The sequence below is a fragment of the Micropterus salmoides genome, unplaced genomic scaffold (assembly GCF_014851395.1).
Source record: "Micropterus salmoides isolate LMB-PRFRI ecotype aquatic unplaced genomic scaffold, ASM1485139v1 Ms_hic_scaffold_12, whole genome shotgun sequence".
Classification (NCBI taxonomy): Eukaryota; Metazoa; Chordata; class Actinopteri; order Centrarchiformes; family Centrarchidae; genus Micropterus; species Micropterus salmoides.
The window spans coordinates 2,641,608-2,668,824 of record NW_024040263.1 but is presented as its reverse complement, the minus strand read 5'-3'; the positions used below and the strand labels follow the sequence as shown (position 1 = coordinate 2,668,824).

The 27,217-nt window shown below is 38.8% G+C and overlaps 3 protein-coding genes across 3 annotated transcripts; 2 read left to right on the top strand and 1 right to left on the bottom strand.

The window, feature by feature from the left end:
* Positions 1-6,073: 6,073 nt before the first annotated feature.
* Positions 6,074-12,233, top strand: LOC119898829 (ubinuclein-1-like; the record flags this gene model as incomplete). The annotated part of the gene is made up of 13 exons (XM_038713094.1): positions 6,074-6,348; positions 7,397-7,501; positions 7,673-7,771; positions 8,177-8,311; positions 8,526-8,617; positions 8,746-9,280; positions 9,427-9,497; positions 10,326-10,455; positions 10,541-10,665; positions 11,202-11,324; positions 11,405-11,548; positions 11,664-11,711; positions 11,804-12,233. Coding segments are annotated over exons 1-13 (2,268 nt in total), but the record flags the coding sequence as incomplete, so codon positions are not given.
* Positions 12,234-12,787: 554 nt separating this feature from the next.
* On the bottom strand, positions 12,788-20,056 carry LOC119898662 (intercellular adhesion molecule 3-like). Its single transcript, XM_038712840.1, has 7 exons — positions 19,874-20,056; positions 17,080-17,284; positions 16,539-16,614; positions 15,710-15,848; positions 15,293-15,622; positions 14,865-15,095; positions 12,788-14,718 (listed from the first exon to the last, which is right to left on the bottom strand). Exons 1-7 carry the CDS (start codon positions 19,926-19,928, stop codon positions 14,654-14,656), a joined length of 1,101 nt encoding a protein of 366 aa, XP_038568768.1. The 5' UTR covers positions 19,929-20,056; the 3' UTR covers positions 12,788-14,653.
* Positions 20,057-22,411: 2,355 nt separating this feature from the next.
* Positions 22,412-25,342, top strand: LOC119898661 (pyrin-like). Its single transcript, XM_038712839.1, has 3 exons — positions 22,412-22,539; positions 23,624-23,897; positions 24,003-25,342. Exons 2-3 carry the CDS (start codon positions 23,633-23,635, stop codon positions 24,149-24,151), a joined length of 414 nt encoding a protein of 137 aa, XP_038568767.1. The 5' UTR covers positions 22,412-22,539; positions 23,624-23,632; the 3' UTR covers positions 24,152-25,342.
* The last annotated feature ends 1,875 nt before the right edge of the window (positions 25,343-27,217 follow it).

The following is a 27,217-nucleotide window of genomic DNA, read 5'->3' as shown; positions in this document are numbered from 1 at the left end:
TTCTTAAGGCTTCTCTTTTGGGAACAATGATGCTACAAGAATCCATGAAATTCTGAAATTTTTCATCCATGATGAAACCTGATTGCCTTTAGGACTTGATTGGTGTTCTTAGTATTGTTGTCAATACTTTACGTTACACACCGCAACCCTGTACGCAGCGGTTGACACTGGATGGATGGACTTTACTGTACAATATTCATGTTTACTTGAATATTGTACAGTGATATTAGGCTGAATGCACCTGTAGGTGAGTGAATATTGCAGCTATGAAAGAGTAAAGTATTGACAACAATATAAAGCCTGACAAATGAAAGTCAGCAACGTAACTGTGCATAATCACTGAACTAAAACATTTTTATCAATACTGTGGTTGCAATATTAATTATCCTGGTATTAAAGCACTATGCACTTCCTTTTTTACTCTAAATTTAAAGTTCATTTCTCTTTCCATTATTCAAACAACCACTTTTAGAGCCGTTTTTCGTACATGTTATGACAGCATGCAGTCGATGGCATGCAACCAAAATGACAGGACTGTTTAAGTAATTAAAGCTCAAAGATATCAGTCAGTGAGTGAAATAATTCCAGATAAACTGCCAGTCCACCAAGCACAGCCTGATGATACCCGCTGGAATATCCCATCCTAACATATGCCTAATTGTTTACTACTGCTTGTTTACATAAATACAAAATGTTGCAGGGGAGGAGGGAGAGAAGGGGGAGTAGAGTCAGTACACTATAAGACAGAGCTGAAGAATTAATAACAATTTGTGGCAGATAATTACTTATCAATTAAAGCTGTTATCCTGCCTAATTAGGCAACGTTCATTAAATTCAGCCAATTTAAACCTTAATCAAAGTTAGCAGGGCCTGACAGCAGGCGAGGATCAGTGAAGGAGCGCCCCCCAGTGGAGGAGAGGGTAAGGAGGCGTCCCTTAGTGTGTGTGTGTGTGTGTGTGTGTGTGACAGCTTTGGTAAATTTTAATTGTGTATTTTATTTGGTATTTCTCTTAGAATGATAATAAATCTAATTTAATTTTTATAATTTGCATTATTATTATTATTATTATTATTATTAAAACTGATGATGTTACAGACCTATGACTCATTTTTTGGAGTAACTCATCTCTAATAAAATTACCACAAATTGCCACACAATGAACTTGGGCCATGGACCAGTTGAACCCTTTGTCCGGTTGGTAATCCAGCCTTGAGTACATTTAAAAATTGTAAGGTACTTGGGCAAATACTGAGTTACTTTCCACCAATGACTATGATATCATCATCGTTATAGTATCATAGCAGTAGTGTATGAAGTAATCGGATCCTTTCCTGAAGTAAAGATGGTAATACCACAATGTAAAAATACTCAAAAGTACTTCTTATGCAGATGGCTCCTTTACAAGTCCTATGATGATGTTGTTGATGATGATGATGTATAATCAGCAAGGTGTAGTCTATTGTTTGTGTTTTGTATGTAAAATTAAAATCTCCAGAGTAGGCTAGCCTACATGTAGCTGCCAAATAGTGGAGTAAATAGTATATTTGCTTTTGAAATGAAATGGAGTATATAATATAAGGTAGCAGAAAATAGGAATACTGAAGTAAACCACAAAGCTGTACTTAAGTAGGCCTACAGTACTTGGTAGAAAGTAACATTTCACTCAGTGATTAAGCTATGTATTATCTTACAGTCATTCAAATCTACACTAGTGCACACAGTGACTGGGGGTCTAACACACTCCTTCACCCTCTGGCCTGTCAGATCTGTTTTTTAAAGCTTCACTTCCAAGAACTGTTGTGGCCAATTGACAACAAAGCACGCGCTTCTCGGGGCGCCTCGGCACGAGGAACGAGTTAATTAATATTGGCTCTTGTTTGGTCTAGTTAATGAATGAGTGAATTATGCACCTCTGGGACACCTCCTCCCCAATCGGTTTAAATTATCCCCCGCACCCCTCTTCCAATATTGTCCTCCAATTTCCCCACTCTGATCCTGCACTGATGGGGTCCCTGTCAGCAACCAGACCACGACACGCGCGCACACACGCACACACACGGAGACCGAGGCTACCCCTGCCGTCTCCATCTGTCTGTCTTTGTCCCGCTCGAGTGTATTTTAGTTCTTTGTCTCCAGCACATTTATTGACGCCTTCGACCTCGCATCGTCAGCTCAGGGTGGCAAATAACTTCCATCCCATTAACTCGTTTGAGAGGGGAGGCTAGTCAAACAAAGCTTGGCCGCAATCTGATCCCCCCTCTCTCTCTCTCTCTCTCTTACACACTCACAATGTCACACACAAGCACACACACACACACACACACACACACACAGCCCTGTTGGCCAGAAAGAAAAAAAAATCCATATTATTTGCATTAAAAGCCTCGCACCGTGAAATTCATTTATAATTACAAAGCGGTGTGCTGTGTGTGTTATGCAGATCAGGGACATGTGTGTGGAGCGAAAGGCTGGGATTGGTTATTTTGTGATATGCTAACACAGAATGTATGGTGACAGATTGCAATTATCCCGTTATTGTAATTGTCAAAGTCAATTCACTGCAGGCTGCATGAAAAAAAAAGATCAGGATTTACACACGACTTACATTTGGTTGTCTTTTGACCCTCTTTTCCAATCTAGCAGCTTTAAACAAACACAGACAGGCAGGATGACACACTGCAAGTTGCTCCCATAGATTGAATGGAACCTTGATTATTCATCAATTATGGATTAAGATTTTATTTTATCTGTGAACATATGTTGACCAATTATTGTAGCATCTGTTAAAAGTAAAGGTTTCTCAGTCCAGTTAAGCAAAGATTCCGCTAAACATACTACTACACCTTGCATGTAGTTATTTCACAACATTAACTGTCTGGGAAAGTGAAAAGAATTATGATAAAGTTGCTGTCAGTGATGATGACATAATTATTGTAAGACTTTTCTGAGATACTGGGTCTATCTCTAATTTATTGTGGAGCAAAATATGGGCCTACTGAGTATCCCGTAGCCTATGTGCGTGATTAGTTCCTCGTGAATCTGAACTGAAAATATCTCAGCCTTGTCAGTGTAGTGGATGCTCTGCTCATCTTCGTGGATCTCCAGCGGCCCCTAGTGGCGATCGAGGCCCATTGTAGGACAGCGTGGCCGTCCAACCTTTGACACTTTCTTTAATATGAACCAGAAGCATAAGACAATTTCAATTCCAAACACCACATTTTATTTGACTGAGCATCAACTAGAGAGGGAAGGGAACATATCAGTGACAATCTGCCTTACCTCAGTAGCACAAGCTGTGCACTGGTAGTATGCTGTGCTGTGCAAAACATATTCCCTGTAGTCTAATATTAGATAAATAGACATATTGACTCATACAAAAAAAGGTTTAGTAACTGAACCTCTCATCAGTTAGAATAACAGCATTCATACATAACAACGTCCTTATATACTGCTCAAATATCCAGAAACCAGTAGACTGAATACTGAATAGGCTACTTACCATGTGAGCACATCAAACAAAATATGCTGATAAAATTTTGACACAAGGCCCAGGGGCACAAGATGACATATTGGCCTAATGCAGGACATGGTTAATATTTTCAAACAAATTAGCAAGATATCAATTTACCAAAAAGAACTGATACTATAAACCTGCAGGAATTTTAGAGACTCTGATGGGTGATCCAGGGCAGTGGTCACACCTGCTAGTTTCAAAACTCTAAAACCCAGTTAACAAAAGTGTGTTTCTGACACAACCAGATGGTTGTAGGGTCATTTCCATCTGCTCAGCCTGTATGGTACCGGTGGCCTCTAATATTAGACTAGCCTCTGGCTTTGTAGCAAGTCCACTAAAACTGTATTTGAGTACTGATGTTGAGCATCTGCTGGTTTTCCTTCACAACATACACTTCACTACCCTGGTGGACTGTCAACATGATGTGTGTTGAGGGTATGCTTTCAAGTTCTGGATTTGGAGGAGCTATGACAAAAGAGCGTTCACGTTTAAGGCCCCTTCAGACTGGAAAAACTTGACATCAAACATATGATCTTCAACATCATTTCACATGTTTTAAAATGGTTTGTCTTCTTATTTTGTTAAACTGTTCATTTTCAGATGGAAAATATATAATTTGCAATTCATTAGATATTCAATAGGCTTTTTCTTTATTATGTTTTTGCTGGGCAAGTATTTGTTCACAGCCTTTTTGTGGCCATCAAGCGGTTCACCTACTTATTTTTTTGATGTTTCTGAGTTTTTCTTGTTGTAGTGTGTTTGTTAAACTGTTGATGATTGTTGTTTTGTTTTGCCCTTCTTATAATTGTAATGTGTTTAAATTTGTATCTTGTTTTTGTATTGTATACTAGGATCTCCTCGAAAACGAGATGGTTCATCTCAAGTGGTTTATACTATTTAATAAACTTGTACAACAAAATCAGGGAGTGTATCTAACGCTAATCTCAAATGTTTGTTTTTTTAATCTGAATCTCAGAATTAGACACTGCGCAGCGCAGATAGCCTATACTGTTTAAAGGAATAGTTGGGCATATTCTGACTGAGTGTAAGGCCTAAGCTTGATTATAAAATCAAGCCTCTCTGTCAAGATTGCTTAAAAATGAAGCAGTAGTTTATTTAAATTAGGCTAGCTGGCCCAGCAGCCAGCTTAGCTTAGCTACGCACAAAGACTGGCAACAGCTGGAAACAACTAGTCTGAGTCTGTCCAAGGGTAACAACATCCCCCATCTAACGTTCTTTAAGCAGGCCTAACACATTATATCTCTTTGTTTAGTTCACGCATGAACCATGTGTAATATTAGTAAGGTGTCATCCATATGTTCCCAGGGTCCTATGACAAAGGGAATGTAGCACTTTTGGTACATAGCTCCCATTTTCAGGGCGTTGCTTTGTGTTGAAAAGTGGTGGGGACATAAGGGCTCACATTAGGAGCGTCACGAGATGTGACGATGCATGAGAACAAGACATGAAGATTTTATTGACTATTTTGAAGATGTAGGAAATGCAGAAATATAGGATATCAGAGGGGGTCTGGAGGTCCTCCTCCAGAAAATTGGAGCATTAAACACTTAATTTCCTGCATTCTGGAGACATTTTCTGCTCCAATTTATGGTGGAAATGGTGGATATTTATTTATCTAAAGGGAAACAGGTCAGGTGACAATTCATGAATATAAAACCTATGAGAATATAATGCTGTAATCAACTGCTTTTGGGTTTTTTATAGCTTAAGTTAGCCCACTTTTGGACAATTGTTTCTTCTATATTTAAATTGCATTGCATGTTTTCTTATTGTTCAAATAAGCCTTCCTCAAAGCCTTTTCATTTGTTAGTTAACATTTGTTGGTGCAAGCTATTTTTCAGAACATTTTTAACAAATGCTTTCAAAAAGTGGTGGGGATTAATCAGCCATTTCAGGAAAGTGGTGAGGAAATGACACCTATGGTTGTGTGAGCAGTTGCCAGGTAACCAGATTCTCAAAGACGTTTCTGCAGCAAGAAAAAGCCCGACACAGTGGGCCTAGCCTATGCAGGTTTTTGTATCTACTGATTAAACAGAGAGATTTTGCCTTTAGCCAAAAATTATTAGTGAGTTTAGAGCAGATTATGTAGGTGGAGTTTGATACAGTTTCACAGGCCAGCTGTTTCTAAACTTGGTGCCTACTTGTCAACTGTCCATCAGAGAGCAAATATTCCTAGTGTTAAGACATTGGTCCAAAATATCAAATTATTCCTTTAGTTAGGTAGGCTAAGTTAAAATTAAAATTAAATTAATTAATTAAAATTCTTTCTTTGAGTCATTTAAATTGTCATTAGGCCTATCACAGTGATAGGCAGATGGGCAGGTAAATATTTTATTGAAGTAGCCTAGTCCAGCAGTCAAGCCTAAAATGTAGGCTATTCCTATCTTACGTTTCGCTCATGTGACAGCAATAAAGAAAAATAAATAAATATTCCACGCTGTTTTGAAGGGGATTGGTTGCCAGTAAACGCAGAGTTGACACAGCTGAGCACGTGCACAAGGATCACACCTGCGTGCATTTGTACTTAATGAAACCCTTCACGCCACCAGACCGCAGAGATCTGTTTGTGTTATCGGCTGTGATGGCGGAATCACGGAGAGTTCAGTTGACCACTTTGTCCTTTGATGCACCTCCATCCTCAGACAAGCTGGCTTCGGCCCAAAAGTCTCCGACAGTTGTTAAGCAGGAGAAAGAAACCTGCTCAGACCGACCCGCGGACACCGACACAGTCCGGCTGGTGCTCACGTTATTTGAGCCTGATGAGAGGAGCTTCCCAGAGTTCAGCTACAGCCAGCTCGTTGACGACAACAAGGTGGGATTTCATCCTGACTTCTCCTGAGAAAACTGAGGTCACTGACGAACCGCGACTTCAATCTTAATATCCTGCAGTTGTTGTCGGCTTTAAAACAGAACAAACAACCTCTAACTTGTTAATATAGGCTAAGTATAAGAAAGTTGTTAAAAGGGGTCATGACTTTTGTCAATTAAGAGAAAATAGGCTGCCTGTCCATTTTTGTCATAATTTACCAAAAATTGGGGGTTACAGCTCCTCATTAGGCCTATGTGCATTTCACATCATGATTGATCATAATGAAAAAGTAATAGGGCCTTACTTGTAACATTTTAAGACAAAAGTTGTGGTTGCTGTTTGGCATTATTTAACTTTGAGTGATTAAAAGAAATATGAGACCTACCAGTTGGTACTTATGCCATATGCTGTTTTAGACCTTTTAAAAATCTGATTGGATAAGTTAACCTCTTTTTTTTATTTTTTTATTTTTTTTATTTAACTGTTTCAAAACTTTAAAATAAACACATCCTTTTAATGACCATATTAATATTTTCAAGTAGCCTACTTCACAACTTCAAAATCTATCCAAATTAAAATGCAGAGAATCTCTTAGCAACTTACTTTTTACTTCTAGATCATAAAATTCAAATACCCATATGGTTTGCTTTCTTTCCAAGCCAATTACTACCCTGTTGGGACGAGTAACACTGAAGTTTTACTCACTCCAGGTTATTGGGCTTTTACTGTGAGGATTTAGTGTTGGTTTCTACCAGATGCCTTTTCCTCTAACAAATATGCAAATAACAACCACTGGAGACCCTAAATCAACGATTGGTCAACTTTCTAAGTCCTGTGACAAACTGACAACCTGTCCCTGCTGCTTTGCTGTGCACTGTGCATTCTGGGAGATACTCCAGCCCCGGGAGCCCAATCCTGGAACTGAAGGATAACAATTGAGAATGTGAAATTCACAAACATCGTAAGGTCTTAGGCTAAAAGCTGGACACAGAACTGTGTTTTGTTTTTTTGTAAAATGTATTATTGTTATGACTTACATTTAACATTTCAGATCAACCACACAAAAGATGAAGTCCCACTGAGCAGATTTAAAGAGGAAGAAAAGAGAGCAAATGATGAGGCCGTTGCTATTGCCAGGAAGTTGGAGGAAAAATATGTGAGTAGCTTTTTTTTTTTTTTGCAAAACAGATGGTGGCAGGGGCCCTTTTTAGTTAAATGAGGACTGGTGTCCTGCTTCTTTTTGAAATTGATATATATTTGATTAGAATCAAACTTTTTCATCAAAATAGCGATAGGAAATATTTGTTCTATTTGCATCTCGTTGCAGGGTGGCAAACCTAAGAAAAAAAAGGATCGCATTCAGGACTTGATCGATATTGGATACGGCTATGATGAAGAGGATTCTTTCATTGACAACTCTGAGGCTGTGAGTCAGTGTTGAGCCACACCTTTGAATTTCCTCAGAATTGTTAGCAATTCATATGTATGTGTATTTCTTATGTCAAGACCCGTTAAGTTGTGCAATGACACAATTTTGATACACTGAATAGGCTGGCCTTGGTTTTTACTGGTCATTTTTGACTTGTTGCTTGGGCAGTTCACTGTGGTCATCAAGTGTCAAAATTAAAACAGATGATGCTCCAAGAAAAGGGTCTGACAAAATTTTCTCTTCTCAGTAATGTCATGTTTCTCTTTGCTCTCAAAGCTGTTCCCAATTTTGACATTTAAAGGCATCAATCTTTCTTAACCCTTTCTTTGGTTTATTTAACTACTTTGTAATTGATAAACTCTGTATTCATATTATAATATTGCTTCTGGTTGGTCTTTGCAGTATGATGAATTTGTTCCAGCCTCCATCACAACAAAATTTGGTGGCTTCTATGTAAATTCAGGCATGCTGCAGTTCCGCCAGGCTTCTGACACAGAGGACCTCACTGCAGAAGAGAAAACACTTGCGCCCTCAAAAGTAAGTGGTGCATCTAAGAAGCCTGCAAAGCATAGTAATGGATGTTTTTTCAATCATAGGGAAGTGATTTTCAATTTAAGAACATTTTTCAGTGCTGTTTCTGAAGTGATTGAATGCAAAAATAGTTGTTTTTTTTTTTGAACCAGTGTCTCTAAAAAATGATTACACTTCTGAACTGTATTAGATAACAACACAGTCAACCATATATTTTTAGAAACGTAAACTCAATGGTGAACAGAATAAGCCAAAGAAAAAGCCATGCAGAGAAGATGGAGAGATGGAAAGCAATGCGGATCTAAAATCGAGGTGAGGCTGACAAAAGCAATTTAACCTCTTGTTTAGAGCCAGTTTGACACTGATGCTAGAACATTTAATTTAATGAATTCTCTGACAATCATAATGTGTTCATCTTGTTGCACTTTGTCTGAAATCAGACACGAAGACGAGATGAAGAAGAAAAAGAAGAAAAAGGCTGTTGGCACATTAAGTGTCACCAGCATGTTGAAAAAGTTTCAAAGGGAGAAGGAGAAGGAACGACGGAAGATGAAGAGAGCCAATCAGGAAGCAGCTGCAATCATGGGTGCACCCAAAATCCCTCTCTGCCCTGCAGATGCAGCCGGGGGCGGAGGCTCAGGATTGACCGACCCTCTCCTCAGTTTAATTGGATCAACCAATGACCACGCTCTCATCCAAGCAGCCAACACTGTGGATTTTGATATTGATTTGGACTCTTTATTAGACGTCAGTGAAGAGACTTCATCACCAAAATTGCTCCCCCGATCTACCACTGTTTTCCCACCCAAAACAGATGACCAGACTCAAGCCCAACCTCCAATTACAAAGACCAACTTGCAGCTGAAGCCTCATTCAGAACAAATCCAGCTCTTGTCACAAACCAGTTCTACATCACCTCCACTGCCAGAGGGACTTCCCCCAGGACTGGAAGACAGCATTCGAAAACTCATGATGGTAAGTTTAAAATTTTAGTTATTTGTATATGCTGAAGTGAAGTTGTCTATGTGTGCATGTGTTGAAAGACTTAACACTTGTGAATGGCATCAGTTGTAAATGGACAAGTGTAACACACATACAGATTACTTACACAAATCTTTCAGGCTGCCAAGACCTCAGAGGGGGAGTCAAAGCTCAAGTTCTTCACACCAGAAATCAACTCGATCCTGCTTGAGTGAGTTATCTACAAATGCAGACAAAGCAAGTTCTGTTGCATTTTGACAACTATTATCTCATTCCAGGCGCATAGTGGATAGCATCTTGATATGCCACACCTGTGAGGTGGATGGATTATCTCGGCAAAGGAGAAGTGCTCACTAACACAGATTTTGATAGATTTGTGAACAATATTTGAGAGAAATAGGCCTTTTGTGTACATGGAGAAAGTATTAGATCTTTGAGTTCAGCTCATGATGAATGGGGGCAAAAACAACTGTTTCCCACCAAAATATGTGAATCCTTGAGGCCTAACAATTATTTTTTGCCTACATTTCTTTCCTCAAACTTACAAAAAAAATGCTGCATTGTTTAATTCCACATGTGCTAGGTGACTAAAAATCCTAAATTGATGCCCACTTGAAGGATTGTGTGTGCTGATTGTCCATGGTAGTTTGCCATTATGTTTTTGCAGACTAATGCAGATTCTCTGCAGTCATGAAAGTGAATCATCATGGTAAATGGACTACATGTAGGCTATAGTGCCTTCAACGTGCGAGCGTGTAAAGCATCTCACATTTATCATACTACACATACTGTACATTGATAACACTAATGGCTGTGATACTGCCATGCAAGGTGCCGAGTAGTCTGATACTTTTTAAGGTCACCTTGACAAGCAGTTAGTAGGTGGATAAAACTACCAGTACTGATTTCTGGACAACCTTTTCTGAGCTGACCATATCTGTTCAGCTTTTAAATCATAAAGCTTTGTGTTCCTGGCTTTAGCTGTGTTATTGATCAGTATGTTAGTGCATAGTTAAGTTCTCATTGTGTCTTCATCTAGTATTGAGTTGCAGTGTCGGGGACAGGGTGGTCAGTTGCGCTCCAAGGTGTACACACACCTGTCATCTTTCCTGCCCTGCAGCAGAGACACACTCCTCAAACGTGTAAAGAAACTGTTACACACACACATGGTGAGTGTGTTAGAATTATGTTCTTATTACAGATCAAGTTTTTATTTGTGCATGTGATTCACTTCTTGAATTTGACACTAACCAGGAGGAACCCCCTGATGCAGAGAATCCCATGCACAAACTTAAAGAAGCCATCGGCAAAGCCATGCCCGAGCAGATTGCAAGTTTCCATGAAAACTGCCAAACATACTCACAAGTGAAGACTTCAAAGTGAGTTCATCAGTGTTTGGAAAAAGATTACTTAAAAAAATAATGAACATTGGATTGTTGTTGTAAAAATGTTATTTGATAAGATATCAGAAGTCTTCATGAAATTAAAGGTATGGAAACTTTATTTCAAAATGCTGATAATGTCAAAACCATACGTAACAGGAAAATATACCACGAGGATGAGCAAAAAGTGGCATCTGGCACTGAATGTATTGCATGTGAAATCTGTCTGCTGAGATTCCTTTTCAAAACAAACCCTTCAATTCTAACCCTGAAGCAGGTGTATTTCTTTTCCTAGATACATTATAATACTTCCTTTCTCATACAGTGTTGCGATGGCATCATAAATATCATTAGTTGGCCTTTTTGACAGCATAACATTTGTATGAACAAACATTTGTGTACAGCTAACATCCAAAGATGGCTGTACAGTATACATAATTAGATGCAGTACATGTATTCCTTTTTTGAGTAGGACTGGTATTCAAAATGGTTTTCTCCTCTCCCATCTTGAAATCGGCTAATGTTCATGTCAGGGCAACAGAGGAGGACAAAGAAGGCAAACAGAAGGTAAATATTGGCCCAGAGGACAATGTGGAGGAGAAAGGTGGGAAACGAGGAGGTCCTAAGAAGTTGTTCAAATGGAATGACGAGATCAGGTCAGACATAATAAAGATCGTTTGAAATCTCAAACTTCACTCTATCACGTGATAAGACAATCACATTTTCTTTCATACAGGGAATGTTTGAGCCATGTGTTAATGGTGAAAATGGAGAGACAGAAAACGGAAAGGGACTGGAGTCAGGAGATGGAGGAGTACCTTAAGAACTTGTTAGACAATGAGGTCAAACCGCTTTGGCCAAAAGGGTGGATGCAGTCTAGGTATGCGACACTGGTGTGAATTCACACCTTCAGTCATAAAGTATTCAAATCAGGGTTTTTAAGTACTTAACACTGTATATGCAGACATGCCCTTTCTCAACACTTGTTTTTCCAGGGTGCTGATGAGGGAGAGCAGGAACATTTTACATTTTAAGTCATTACCGTGAGTACTATAGAGTTGAACTTTGAGATGTCGTTTTTTTTTTTTTTGTAAGATGTCTAATCACTAATTTGTTGTTTCACATGTGCACTCAGAGTAAAGAGGGCTAGGCCTGAGAAGAAGCAGCAGCAGCAGCCACCTATCAATGGTCCTCCCACTACATCAGATGGCTGCAGCAATTCCCAGGGATCTCCACCACTGATAGATCTGACCCAGGAAGCAGATGATATCTTTATTGAGGGATCAAATGTCTCCAATTCTGTGTCACTTGGTGCTGTTAAGAAGGAAGTTGCTGCACTGAAAAAGGTGGAGGCTGCTCCGACTCCTTCCCTTCTGGATCTCCTTGCTGATCAAGCGCTGGCTCAGGAGCAACCTCAATCAGTTTCCCAGGAGCTCCTAGCAGCAGCTGTTGTAAAATACAAACGTTCAGTTCAGCACTGGAGCCTTGGGGTTGACACCAAAAGTCCTCCCTTTCCACCTCCGCCTCCTCAGTCCAGCCCAGTCGGTTTCCCTGTGAGCGGGGTGAGTCAGGTTGTTTTTCCTCAGCTGCTGCAGGTCGGCGACTTCGCCAGGCACATGGATGCTAGCCAGGTGCAGATCATCGCTGAGGATGCTGACATTACTATACAATAACTCCCAATGCAAATTTACACACAGTAAGTTCTGTTCATTTTAGTTACGACTGTGGGTGACCTTTTTGATTATTTACGGAGTTTGTCAGGGTATTTAAAAAGGTACCCCGGTGATTTAGTATGACACTTCTACAAAGTTGTGATAAATGTGTCTATCAAAGCAGCAGATATCCTGACTTTTAGTCCCTACGATGAGTCAAGCAAGAACTTATTCACTATAATGAAACAAATAGCATGTTAGACTCCCTGCCTGTTGAATGCCCACAGCTTTCAAACTCAACCTCAGTGTGACAAAATAACCTTAACTCAAGGTTCACTTACTAGTTTTCCATGACACCTACATCTGCTGATGAAGACCATGAGATGTGGTTGAAAGTTCAGTAAAAAAAGCTATTAAGTGGATCTTAATTTTCTTGTCACTATTGTCATATATATATAAATTAATTGTCAGATGCATGGTTTTATTACAAGCAATTAAAGGAACACCAATAATCCTTTTTAATACATAATGAAACAACCACCAAACAATACTATTTTTGCCAAAGAACAGCCCAAAGGTTGTTTTGTAGACTTGAATCATTTTTTTAGATGCAAATTAGGTTATTTTAGCTGTTAAAAAAAAAGACTATAATCATCCATATTTGGTGATGATATATATGTCCCTGATATTATAATACCAAATGCTTGCCACCATAGCAGATATGTTTTCCTTTTGTTTTTTTAAAGCAATTCCTAAATTAGGAGTAGTCAAAGATTAAGTTGACATGATATATTGTATATTTCTACTGCCAAGTATCAGTAGACTGTGTGTACGCGTGTTCTATCTAGATGAAAGAAATCGTTGACAAAAAATCGAGTTGCAGTAGAAATGTTCAGACCCTGGCCACAAGATGCCTTGCAGAATCTATTAATTTGCTTCAATGCCAATAACCCATTTGTATGATCAGTGATATTGCCCAAACAATTTGTCCAGTGGATGGAAATGATGGGAGTCTTTCTTTCTAGATGGGAGCAGTTTCTTTTGGAGATACAATCATTGTGTCCAGTCCAACAAACACAGGAGTTGACTGCAAAATCAGCAGTGGATATGAGCTACTCTGCAAAAGTTAATAAGCAAATAGCAATCTGACTCTTTGTCTACTGTCACAAGATGTGGTTCTCGCTGAAGATGTTTTGTCATGCTTTCTGTTATCGTGTCTTTGAGTATGTCATCTGAGATGGTAAGAAACTAAAGGGAGTAATAATTGTAGTTTTGACATGTGAAAGGTGGCACTTTTACCACTGAGCAGAGAAGTGACCTTCTTGTGAGAAACCTGCCATCTACTCAGAGAATCACCTTTGATAATGACTCTTTAACTTACCTGTATTTAAAAAGCTTTGTTTGAAATGTGAATGATTTACTTTGAATTAATAAATAATAAAGAGCTTACATGTTGTGTAACCATTTTTTTTTAGCTTAATTAGGTTAAAGTTTATTTCACTACACCAAAACGTTTAACATTTTTCTGGTGATGTACAGTGAAAGTGGCCATACATTTTCAAACAAAATGTTTAAGAGTTGGTCACTCAGCTGTCACTGAGATTTGTCTACCTTTTGTCCTTCATAACAGAAGCACTACTTCCTACTGTAAATGAAGGATGTTTTGGTTTCAGCATGAACTCTGGCCAGCAGAACTGGAAAGTTTTACTCTTGCACTTTACCAGTTTCACACTTACAACCAAACTGAAAGTACTGCTGTTGGACACAAGATAGTTCAGCATTTTGATGCTTAGCAGATGGGACATAACCTTAAAGAAGACCTGGTGCTTTGCAATGGTATGTAGACCCCACACTTGGGTAGCTCTTAACACTACAGAAAATGTAACGCATACACAGGAAAACAGTGTTACATTGTTCAGCAAAGGGTTCAGACACTTCATAAACATCCTCCTTTAAAAGGAAAAAAGCAAGGGAGAAAGCATGCTTGACAGTGATTATTGATGAGTAAGTTGTACTAGACTTAATTTCTAACTGTAGAGCAACTCTTCTTCTGAAAGATGGACATTTACCATTGTGCAGATTACATGGAGACTTCAGTTTAATACATAAGAACACATAAGAAAATGTACCTGGGCAGAAGCTCTCTAATGAGAACCCATTGTTTTTAAAATGAAGGTGCACAAGACACTAATGCAAAACTGATTAATTTCAGCAAACGAGGAGAGCAACCAATCGAGTCATCTCTGACCTACATTTCTCACAGTAGTAGCAGTTCATCCAGACGGCACTGAAAGAAGAATTTGATCATGTTGGGTCCTTTTGAGTTTTTATAGTCAGTTAATCATCTTAATAAGCAAGACCGCCAAGAGGACATGTCTATTACAGCTATTTGCAGTTCCTAAAAAGAGAAGGAGACAAATTAATTTTACTAATAGAGGATAACTTTAAGATCATATAACAATCTAAAGCAACATTTCTCAGGAATAACGTCTCAAGTCGCGGTTAAACATTAATTTTATAATGATGCAGATGACAGAAACCTACCACTGCCAGCAAGGACGTCCACCTCCACTGTAAAGTTTTTCTGTCCAAGAAGTCCTTTTGCTAAGACTGTGTATATCCCCGCATGCTTTCTCCTTGAGTGAGTGGGCAGGGCAACCGCCTGCCCATCTCTGAACCAAGTGATGAATGGTTGAGGGTTTCCTCTCACCTCACAGTTGAGGCTCTCTCCCTCTCTCACCTTTAATTTTGTAGGACAAACAAGCTGTGGACCAACTGAAAGAAGAGGTCAGTGTGAGAGAGAGGAGGAAAAGATGGAAAGAAAAGTACAGTTGACATGTTTTACATAAGGAAATGGGTGAGATGAAGTGGGATACTGAGAATAGGAAAGAGAGATTTTGAAAATGTATAGACCCAATAAAGATAAAGAGTGGGAATTGACAGGGGTTAAAAATGTTAGCGGTTCCACTCACACAGGACTGTGGCAGTGAGATTTTGTGACATCACCACTGGAGGATGCTGAGGTCCTTCAGGTCCCAGTTCTAGCGTGGCTTCACACCAGTACTGGACTCCATTATCATCATTACTGGGGATGATGTTTAAAGTGAAGGTCTCATTCACTGGTGTCTTCTCTGTGTTGTTGGACTGCAGTTGACCCAGTGCTGTCTGTCCTCTGTAGAAGGTCACGGTGAGGTTTTCAACAGGAGCAACATCCTGGACTGTACACTGCAGAGTGTACTGATGACCCTCCAACATCGGCCCAGAGTCATTAACAAAGCTGATGGACACATTATCTGGAGGCTCTGTGGAGACAGATCAACTGCTAAATTGCATTGAAAAGACTTGCATGCATTTTCTAATGTGTCTGAAAGACAAGAACTTTAACTAACTGTAGACTATTACAGGGAGACCAATGTCGCACTGCCCTTCCTTTTCAGTTAATGCATAGCACATAGGTTTGATGCTCCACTCAGTCATCCTGTCCACACTCCAGACCACATAGAGATTCTCCGTGGCTTGGGGAGGTGCCTAGAGGTGCAAAAGATCACAAAGCTGTTAAGAGTCTGTGAAGACTATTCTCTGGGTGGTAGTAGTTTATTATGTACAGCTGTACAGTGTAATCCAATACAGTAGCCTTGAAATAAATTCTATAAATAAATAAATGAAATGTCTCGTGGGGGCTGTCGCAGAAGTATGTGGTGCTTGTGCTGTTATGTGCCATCCTGTCCTTGTATAACCAGGATAGTGCTGTGAGCTGTGTCTCTGTTTTGGATTTGACATCTAACACATTCTCTGTAGGGTTGGGCTTCACTGATTATGTTTGTGATTTTCATGGACAGAATCTCAAAAGCAGCCGAGGAGTGGAGAGGGTTTGTTATGGTGACCTCAGATAACATCTTTTGCAGATGAGAGCTCTGCTGGCTTCATTAGGGCACGGCCGTGTAGTGTGCAGCAGAGTCTGAAGTGGTTCAGATGAAAGTTAGCACCTCTAGATCTGAGGCCATGGTACTCTGCTGGATAACGGTGGATTGCTTCTGTTAGGTTGGGAGTGAGTTGCTGCCCCAAGAGAAGGAGTTGAAATAACTCAGGATCTTGTTCACAAGTGAGGCTAAGATGGAGCGGGAGATTGATAGGGAGACAAGATTTGGGTGGTGTTAAGTTACTCTTTAGGCTAATAGTGTTTTCATGTCCTATATTAGAGAGCATTGATTCTCTCACCAGTGAGACTTCCCAACCGAGAAGAGGAAACCCCTTCCTTTGTACAGAGCAGTTAGCCGTTACTGGATCCCCAAACCTGTGACAGGAGAGTTTACACACAATTAGTTGTAACTAATTTACACAGAACCGGGGATGGGGGGTGTATGGGTAACAAAAAACAGGTCAGGGGTAATACAAAGAAAAAGAGAGAGCTAAACTGGGATGAAATGCTAAACAAGTATAGACCATTGTCGGAGTAGAAGATGGTTGGGAAAAAGGTGAACCAGATATTTATGCCCCTGTAGGGAGTCCAGTTCTCTCACAGTAACATGCCCACAACTTCTGTTACTGCTACATAATGCTCAAGAGCCCTTACACCTCATTACTTTGGTTCACACACTGCATGTCATGTTTCTACAAGAGTATAAATCTCCTCATTTTCTATATTCTTTTGAAAGGAAGGTAAGAAAGAAACATGAGAAAATGTTATTTGGAGAGCTGGCCCTTTAACCACTGAGCCACCACACAACCCTGAAATAATCACCAGCTATTCCTGCCATACCTGACCACCAGAGTGGAGGGTGACACCATCAGAGGGCAGCTGACATTTTCTGGTGACTCTCCAGAGCTGCTGATGTGGCTAGGGATGGGGGTTGGGATACTGAGAGAATGAGAAGGTAGAGGTGGGAGGATTGTTGGAAAGGGAGGGGAAATTTGCGACGGAAGAGGTGGAGCAGGTGTGTGAATGGAAACAGGGGATGAGTTAGCTGAGGTCACAGGAGTGGCCAGGGAGGGGGAGAGGAACAGGAAGAAAGACACAATCAGTCACTTAAGTATGTAAACAATATTTCTAAGTACTGCATATCGTCATGGCTGCCTCTAAATCATAGTAATGCTCAGAATATGCTAACTATAGGTTTGGGTTATTTTTATCAAATAATACACAACATTTCACAATAAAACATTTTATTGTCTTTAATCTTCTAAAATATAAACACTGACTTTAGAATATAACCTAAAATACAAGAGGTATATACAAAGGTATATGTAGTAGCAGTGTATGTTAAAGTATCTGTAGTATTAAATCCAATTACAGAAAATAAATGTTGTCTCTCTTCATTTGTTTATATTTGTGCTGTAAGCTGTATGAACTTATGAGTCATTCCCCTTGTCTTTACATAATTCAGGCACGGGTCATTTAAATTTTGCCATCTAGTTTTTAGCTGATCTATTGTGAACCATTGTTTCATAGCACACTGAATACACCCCGTGTGTTCCTCTGAGGAAGGAAGGACACCCTGCCCAAGTCAAAGAACCCGCTCCTCTTTTCTGTGACCATTGTTCCACTGAATCCTGTGGTTGTTCTCCTGCCTATCAGATGATCTCACTCACAGTAGCTCCCTAATGGGGTGTGTGTGTGTGTGTGTGCGCGTGTTTCCCATATGCCACTCTGCAAAATAAGTGTAAAAATACAACAGGTTATGTCTATACCAACAGTCTCATCCATACAGCTAAATATTATCAAAGTATTTTTTTGTCATTTACATTTAAGGAACAACATACAAACATCAACAAAGCATCAATACAGCAAGAGATATACAAGTGACAATACATACTAGTAAGATCTAATAGCATGTATGGCATCAGTTGTGTCACTGTCAAAGAACTCAGATCCTCTATGTGGGTAAAGGATCAATGAATAACAATGCCACAAAACTCCAATTAAAAGCCTAGTCCCAATTAGACACTTGTCCCATTTACTGGCCTGGTGTGGCTTCAAGTTTTGAATAATAAACACAGGTCATAATTAAAGACCTGGTCTGGTTTTTATAGAAGTTCTCTGGATGTATATAACCTCTTAAACCCATTGGGTCACCTGCTTGAGCTAGTTCTAAGCTGCTTAAATTGTGCACACAAATATAAATCTTTAACTTTTTTGACATGCTACACATCATTCATCGGTTAGATTCTCCACAATTCATTCATTCAGTTCATTTTACAGAAACAATGAGCCAAAGAACAATTCACTCAGATTAACCGGCGTGATCTAGTAAAAAAGACAGACGTACACAAGTGGTGACTCACCACCTTCAAAGCGGTCATTAGGTCCGAACATGTGTAAATTCTTCTATTATTTATATTCCTCAATCAGAACTGTTTTCATAAAAAGTTGAAATAACTTTGGTAACCTTTGACTTTCATCCTTTCTATGGTTCTCTCTCTCTCCTCTCTCTCTCTGTACAGGAGTTTGGCCTAGATCAAATGAATGATTCTTAACTAACATGTTATCTGATAGCCTAATTTTTATACAAGTAATATTGATACTGGTTTAAATAAACACTTTGATAGTAGCTTGCTTCCCGTTGTTGCTCAGCAAGAGATTTTTTCTAAAGGAAATTTCTAAAGGTTTTCCCATATATAAGCAGGCTGAGTTCAATGAATGAAGCAAATAAAAACCTGGGCTATTACTTGATGTTTTACTGTATTACAATTAAAAACCTGCAGTTAAAATGGTACTCATGTACAAGTATTAGTAGCAAAAGATACTTGATGCTATTTCAAAATGAAACGTATGCACTTATTATGAAGAACGGACCCTTTCAGAGGTTTATTATGTATAATGCAACTATAATTTTAATGCTGTAGCCGTTTGAACTGGAGCAACTCTTTAACTATTTTATGTAGTGCTGGGAAATTGAATCTATTAACAACGCATTTCATTTCATGAGATGATTGTTTTAATTTCTTCAGTGCTGCACAGTAAATTGTACTGCAGTTAGATGAATGGAGAGTAAATTTTTTACTTCTGAAAAGTAGTGGATTTGAAGTTTAAAGAGGCATAAAATCCCAAGCAAAGTACAAATACTTCAAAATCATATTTAAGTACAGTAAACATAAGTAAACTTAGTGATATACTATTGATTAAAAGCCATCATAGTGATGTATTTCCCTCTGTGATCTACCTGACCTGTGGTTGGGAACCACAGGTCAGGTAGGTTTAAAATAAATGTGAGGGAACACACAATTATAACAAATTTGTGAAAAGGATTAAAACATATTACTGCTCCACAAAACAGTTTTTTTTCTTCAGTTTTATTTACATATCCCAAAAACACAAATCTCAAATTTGGCTGAGAGGGCTTTACAAACATACTGTGTCCATCCATTTACAACCTGTGACGAGGACTCACAAGTACATCCCTGACAGCAGAACTTGCCTAAATATCTCCACTATTTGAAATGATCAGTCTGTGTCATCTGCTCTGCCTGGACTGTTTCCACATCTAACAAGTTTGTCTGTCGTGTTTGGTCTCATTGTACCTGCCTGCGAGTCATCTAGCTGTCATGTCACTCACCTGAGCCGATCAGGCAAAACAGCAGAAGCGGGGTTGGCCATCCAGATGCACACATTCTTCATCAGTTTCTCTGGCTCAGAATATTGGCTGCTGATATGACGTCTCTCTCAAACACCAGTTACTAGATGTGTGATGCTGGCAGTTACTCGGCCTGAGACTTCTGAGAAAACACAGGGTACTTCAGTTTTTATGGGAGTGTGGGTGTATGTGCTTTTTATACGTGTTCTGCTTTTGTGTCTGAAGCTGATGATCAAGCAATTCCTTTGCTTTGGCCCCTAAAACCCACCATGGGCGTTCTCTGTTGGTATATCAAGAGAGGAAGGAAGGGAGGGTCAAGACTAATGCAGTGCAGTGTAGCAGCAATGAGGGCAAGAATGAGTGTGCATTGTGTGTGAGAGCAGTTACACACAGATGGGCTGCTGTAGAGCTGTTGAGAAAACAAAACAGTAGACTCAGAGATGATGTGTTATCATAGAAAAACCCTGCAAGATAAATATCACAGCTGCTATTGAAATTTCAATGTTTTCACTTCCATTATGTTGCGGGAGAAAAAACTGTCATCATTGTTCTCTAGTTAAAACAGATTTTTCCATTGCATATATATCCTTAAAATGTGATAATCAGTATTATTACATTTACAATGGATGTGAAATACGTGTATGTGAAGGACGTCAGCAGTGACAGTTTTTCACAGCTCAATGGAGCATTTCAGCATCTTTCAGCTTATTGTTTTGGTTTTCCAGTTCAAAAATGTATTGTTTTGGTTTTCAGGTTGCCTGCAGAGCAACAAACAGCAGACAGTGACAATAGCTCATGAACATACTGGAGCATTTAGCAGCTAAAGAGCAAAATATTTTGCTCTGGAGATAAAAAAAAATTGAGCTAAAAGGAAAGAGAATATTGGACTTTCACCAAGTGGGCACAGAGATGACTTTGAATGGTACTTTTGCTCCATGTTTGCGAGATGTGTAAATAAGCACCGGCTGCCATGTCAACTTTATAAGGTGATGTCAGTTTTGTCTTTACAGCTTGTTGTGCTGCCCCCATGTGTTGCATGTGCGCGTCTCTTTCGCCTTCCCTCTTTCTGTTTAAACCTTGAACTTGTGTGTAATCACTTCACATCCATGTTGACTGCTATTGCTGTGTTGTCGGTAATCTTCCTGTCAGACTTATAAGAAGTGTGAAGCTGAAAGTATCAACTAGGCTTTCAGTGTGCTTTAGTTTCCCTCTACCGTCTGATTGTTGGTTCTTTGGTTAGACATTTTCGATTGTTGAGCTCACAGAACAACAACTTCAGGTGCTCTATGATTGTGTTGTAGTATTCAACAATTAGCCATAACATTATGACTACTGACAAGGAAAGTGAACAACACTGATAATCTCATTACCATGACACCTGTCAGTGGGTGGGAATATATTAGGCAGGAAGTGAACATGGTGTCCTCATTTAGTTAATTTGTTAGAAGCAGGAATAATAGGCCAGCGTAAGGTTTGCGCAACTTTGACAAGGGCCAAATAGTGATGGCTACACGACTGGGTCAGAGAATATCCAAAACAGTCTGCTGTGGTCAGAATCTATCAAAGGTGATCAAAAGTAGGAAAAGCAGTTATTGATATTATGACCAGCAGTCACCACTTTTTAGGGATGAATTCTTGACAGATGTAAAACCTCTGTATCAAATTCTGAATACCAAATTCAGTGAAATTTTGTTAATTCTTCTTTCTTTTTTTCTTTTTTAGAAAAACTGAACTATTAAATGTTCCCTTTTTATGTGACCACACATGTCACATATAAGGCATTCTATTAGTTGATATGTAATTGGTCAGTACAAAATGGATTTAATAATACAAAATCCATCCATCCATGTCAACCAATCCCAATCCCAGCTGCTCACAACTCGAGCGTGCGCGCACACACACACACACACACACACACACACAGGTGAATGGTGAAGGAAGATTGATCCATCGTAGTGAGTGATACAGAGTGAAATTGTAAGTTGTTGTTAATGACTGTTACTTGCTTAACTTAAGGAACTCAGCAGGAGCACAGTCTGGCCTATGTAAATTTCCCTCCTGCATCTTTGATGTGTCTAAAAGCTAACATTACATTAGCTTTTGTTCAACAGAGGAGAAATGGAAGAAGAGAATATGTCGCTTTTTAGCCTACTTGTTAACATCTTGGCTTTTTCACTGGTTGTTGACATAAGTGTAGGTAGTTCTAATACAGTAACAAAATATACTAGTGCAAAGATTTTGCAAGCACTAGTTACACATAGGCTACCCCCTGCCTGTCTTTCAATTCTAGTGAGGCCCCTGCCTGCTGCATGGTCAACATGTCCTCAACAAATTTGATAACTGGGCAAAATACCTATAGGCCTACTTCTGAGAAGACACTCAGCCTTCTACATTTATTTATTTGGCAGGACATTTTTGAGGTATTTAAGGGGTGAATAGAATCAAACTAATCTCACTGTCTGTCTCTTTCAACGTCAATATTCAACACGTTTTTCTTTCTTTCCCAGTAAGATCACATCTCTGCTACTGCGCTCTAGGCGTTCAATAAACTTCCTGTTACACCGGCTGAAATCGAAAGTAATGATTTGCGCCATTTTCTTTAGTCTAAGAAATCTCTCGGTTGTTGCCTGTAGGGTGATTTTGACACGGTAAGTCACGGTTTTGCATAACATAGTTTTGAAATCTTTGGTTTTCGTGTGGCCCCGACTGCTGCTGCGCTGGTTCCACATCTGGTCCAATGAAATTATTAAAGTTACAGCAGAAGTGTATAAAACCTGACGGCGCCTGTTGACACAGACTTGTGTGCTGTTCACTGAAAATCTATCGTACTTTCGACGTTGGATTCAATAGGCGGTTTTTGTCAGATTTATGTATTTAATGAAGTCATCCCATTATTTTCTGAGTGATGTTTTCAGCCCGTTTGTTCATTTGTTTTAATGTTTAAGTGTTTCTGGTATCCACCAAATAATTTTAATAAATCATCTACTAATGCTTAATAGATTGGGTAGGCTATATGAGTAATAATAAGAACTTTTTGAGTTGGTAAATCCTATCTCAACATCAAAAATACTTTGTCTTTTTAAACTAGTTCTTAAAGGAAATGCACTCATCATCATGCAGGCTGTGAGAACAGTCAAATAAAGTCTTCTGTGGCACAGTCTGCTCCATCGATTTTTGACTATTTTATTTTGTTTGTAAACGTGCAATATGAAGTTGCTGAAGTGCCCCTTTAGTTTGGGAGGGTTAGGGTTGGTTTTTTGTCAAATATAAAGACAAACTTTATAATAAACTTGGACTTTATTGTAGAGCTGCACCACCATGGCTTTTATTATGCCAAATGTCGCAAAATGTTTTGTTTCAGCAATAACCTGTACCAGGTGCTGGTTTTGGACTGTTATGTGGACAAAACACGCTATTTAAACAAGCCATTGTGGACTCTGGGAAATGTGAGTTCTCTATTTCAGGGACATTATATAGACAAAATGATTAATCGAATAATCAAAAAAATTGTTCAGATTATTCTATGATAAAAATGATTGTTAGCTGCAGCCCTATCGTTTGGCACATAACCACCTGTAAAACCACAAATAGGACAGATGTGAGAGCGGTATTGATCTTCTCACCTAACTTTTGGCAACAAAGCATATTAAGAGTATTCTCAAATTATTCCTTTAACATTGAAGGCCAATCTGGAAACTGCAAAACTAATTTCCCCTCTTCTGCTTGTTGTAGTGAGCAGACATGCTGGTTCCAATGCTTCTCCTGGGGACTCTGGAAGAGCTGCTCGATGATGACCTCAAAATGCTTAAGTGGTACCTCTCAATGCATGTCTCGGGCAGCTGCGCACCAATTCCCAGGTCCCATCTGGATAAGGCATCCCGGACGGAAACTGTGAGTAAGATGATAGAGCGCTACGGTGAGGAGGATGCTGTGAACATCACCATTGAGATTCTGAAGAAGATGAACTTCAACGACACCGCAGGGAAGTTAGAGAACAAATATACAGGTGCAGTGGATGACGAAATTCTTGAAATCACTTATGAGTCAAAGAAACCAAAATCACTTACTTTCCAGTTTTTAATTCTCTGCATCTGTATCTTTTCATCTACAGAGGGAAAAACAGCTACACCCACCACCTCCTCCACTGCTGTGGAATCTCGTGCTGCCCCTTTCACAATGTCGGCTCAGCAAGGAGGCGTGATCATCGCTCCGACAGTCACCAGCACATCTGGATCATTGAATATAACATTCAATAAATAAACGAATAAAACAGAAACTGAGTGGGGTGAGTGGGACAGAATACACATTATATTTTTCCAAATATTGATGTGATTGACATTTACTATTATTCACCATGTACAATTTCATGTTTACTGTAAAATGGAAACCTTCATACATTGTAACCATGGTCATTAAATATCATGTGGAAAAAACATGAACAGCCAAAGAATATCTCCCAGCCAATCAGATGGAAACAGTTTCTCAAAGCCTTGGAATAATACTTTTTGGTAACACCAATTTAAGTGTCCATTTATAAGCAGTTTACAGATGTGTAATAAATGGTATAAAACACACTATAATGTAATTATAAGCATATGTGAGGACATTTTTATGTGTTTATTAATGTACAGTATTTCATCAACTTCACATAAGACATATTTGATATAATTACAACTGTTTTTGAGTATATTGTCATTCATTATCTGTCTATAATAACCAGCCTCCACTTATGGGTGTTCTCAGGAGAAGTTACAGTTGTTGAAAAATACATTAAAAAACACTAAAATATTTGCTTACAACTACATTATATCATGTATTAAAGGTTTACATAATGCTTATTAAAGGGACTTCAGTGCAAGTGTTATCTAATTTTTGTAAACAATAATTGATGATAACTTCATGATCTCTTTTATCTTTGAAAGGTTCTTGTTGTCTGGGCCACCGTTAATATCTGACACTGTCAGACTGTCAGTCTCACAGAGCAAGTTCCTGTCTAATGATGACCATGATATGACACCAGGTTTTGCAGAATATACATTTCCCTTTCAAAGCTGTTTTTAGACCAAGTACCCTCAGCTCATTTTAATAGAATGGAAAGTGTTGATCCTCACATTTCAGTCATTTACAGGTGCTTGTCATCTCCATATGTTGTCAGCAGGTGGTGCTGGGGTCACATTGATGTGACATCTCTTGTGGACCATAAAATATCTGTATTTCTGAATCAAACCTCTTGTTCTCCTTGCACAGAGGCAGATTAGGACCAAAGAAACCCCCACTGTGGTACAACAATGAGAATGTACCTGAAAATTTATCTGATGTGAGACATTATATGATTCTTTAAAAACTGTTGTTATCAAATAAATCCAGTTAATAGTTATAACCGGGAAAGGAGTGAAGCTGTGTCATTTCATTCCAATGTGTTTGACATAAATAAAACATGACCATCAGTTATTTTATCAGTTGAGTTATTGTGACTTGCATTTTAGGTGGGTAAGTTGACTTTTGATGGCTATCCTCTCTTAGCTTTTCATCCCATAATGCTGTCTTGTCCACTAACCCAGAGGGACGAGGACTTGATTGTTATTTATATCTGATGTGTTGTTGTTTTTTTTGCTTTACCGAAATCAAGTAATCTGCATGCTTATTATCTTTGATTCTTAATTTCTGTGTTTTTCTTGATAGAATCTTTTTAGAAAAGTTTTGCCGGCTAATTTGTAAAATTTTAATAATACTGAACATCTAACACCTGCACTCTTGACCCTTAGCTCTCCAAGCTCTCAAAATATTCAGTTAAGCAATATGCATCTGTTGAATAAAGTCTAAATTTGAACAAACTTGAAAAACAAAAACTTTGATGTAGACTCATGGGAGGGATAACAACGTGAGCAGCTTGTCAACTTCAGTGGATTTAACTTAGCTCTCTAATTTAAATCTTAAATTTTCTTGTGGGAAATGTCTAATAGTGATTAGCACATGCGCTTTGTCTTGCTTTCACGCATAAGCATTCATAGGAGAACTATTAAACCCAGCCCTTTAGTCAGACTCATTCTCTGTAACATGAACTGGAACTTGTGGTTTGCAGTTGTCAAACGTCTTATTCGACAGTAGTTAGAAACTAAAAATAGTCTATCACCACATCACGCATAGTTTGTTGTAATTTGTGCATGTTTCTTTTGATCATGAAGACAATGATATTCAAGTTTGTTTTCTTTTTAATTGGAGATGAATGTTTTAGAAAGATGGTTTTCGTGCTGCTCTGTCAAATCTTTGATACTAAATCTCTAACATACCGAGCTGTGAAAGAAGTCTTCTACAGTGACGTGCTGCATATGTCTTTCAGCATCAGGGGCATCATCAACAGCTGCATAAATCCCCCTTCATACACCTTTCTTCTCCCCTTCTTCTGGTTTGACTCCTGTTGCTGGTGCCAACAGTTTGTGCCCAGGGAAAAGCGTTACCTTGGCACCCAACATCCAAGGCACCTCTGGTGTATCAATTATTATGAACATTAACACACAGTAACACATATTGTCAATGATGTCGAATGGCTTCACACCTTATTAAAAATTTCAATAAATTGTTCATGGGATAGCTTCATAGTGTATTGTCAAACTGCCTAACAACTGTATTTGGCTCAATTCCAGCAATGCAACAAAGCAATTATGATGATGATGATGATATTATGATAATATGAGAATATTAGTTAGCCTACACTGTTCACAAATGTCTGTCAGTTTCACACTTTTCAAGTGGGAATAAGTCACAAGCTATGCCATTGCCATTTGCTGGTGCTGCTCAAAAAATGTACACAATTTTTAATCAATATTTTTATAAATGGAATCTTCTTTCTCAGTGCTACAGAATGTTTAAGGCCCTTTCAGCTCATTGTTTTGGTTTTAAAGCCGCAACTTTACTTTTGGAACTCTCATCAGTGTCATTCTCAGCAGCACCAAAACAGAGCCCCATATCGATGTGAAACTAAGCAAGTGCTTGCTATAACGTTTGCCAAGGTGGTTCTGTAAAATGCCAGCGTTGTGTTTAAATCTTCTTTATAATTGGTTAATTAATGTTTAAATCACAGAAAACGTAAACCAAAACCTTTTTGGCTTTGGCTGGTTGTATTTATTGGGCCATGTGACGTTAACCTAATACCACCAAATTTTATTTTTAGCATTTAAACTATTTATGTAAAGCTTGGAGTACAAATAAGAACCAACTATTATAGAGCTTTTATCAGTAACTTTCTTTAATGAAAAATAAAAACATCTCTTTTATGAGCAATAACAACAACATGTAAGATTTCTCTGAATACTCTATGTTCATACA

Excerpts from the sequence above, each read along its gene's own strand:
- LOC119898662 (XM_038712840.1), bottom strand. The coding sequence starts at position 19,928 with ATGTGTGCATCTGGATGGCCAACCCCGCTTCTGCTGTTTTGCCTGATC. Across the intron at positions 15,623-15,709 it reads TCTCCCTGTAATAGTCTACA|AGCCTCCAGATAATGTGTCC; the intron begins GTTAGTTAAAGT and ends CTGTCTCCACAG. Across the intron at positions 15,096-15,292 it reads TCTCACTGCCACAGTCCTGT|TTGGTCCACAGCTTGTTTGT; the intron begins GTGAGTGGAACC and ends CTCTTCTTTCAG.
- LOC119898661 (XM_038712839.1), top strand. The coding sequence starts at position 23,633 with ATGCTGGTTCCAATGCTTCTCCTGGGGACTCTGGAAGAGCTGCTCGAT. Across the intron at positions 23,898-24,002 it reads GTTAGAGAACAAATATACAG|AGGGAAAAACAGCTACACCC; the intron begins GTGCAGTGGATG and ends TTTCATCTACAG.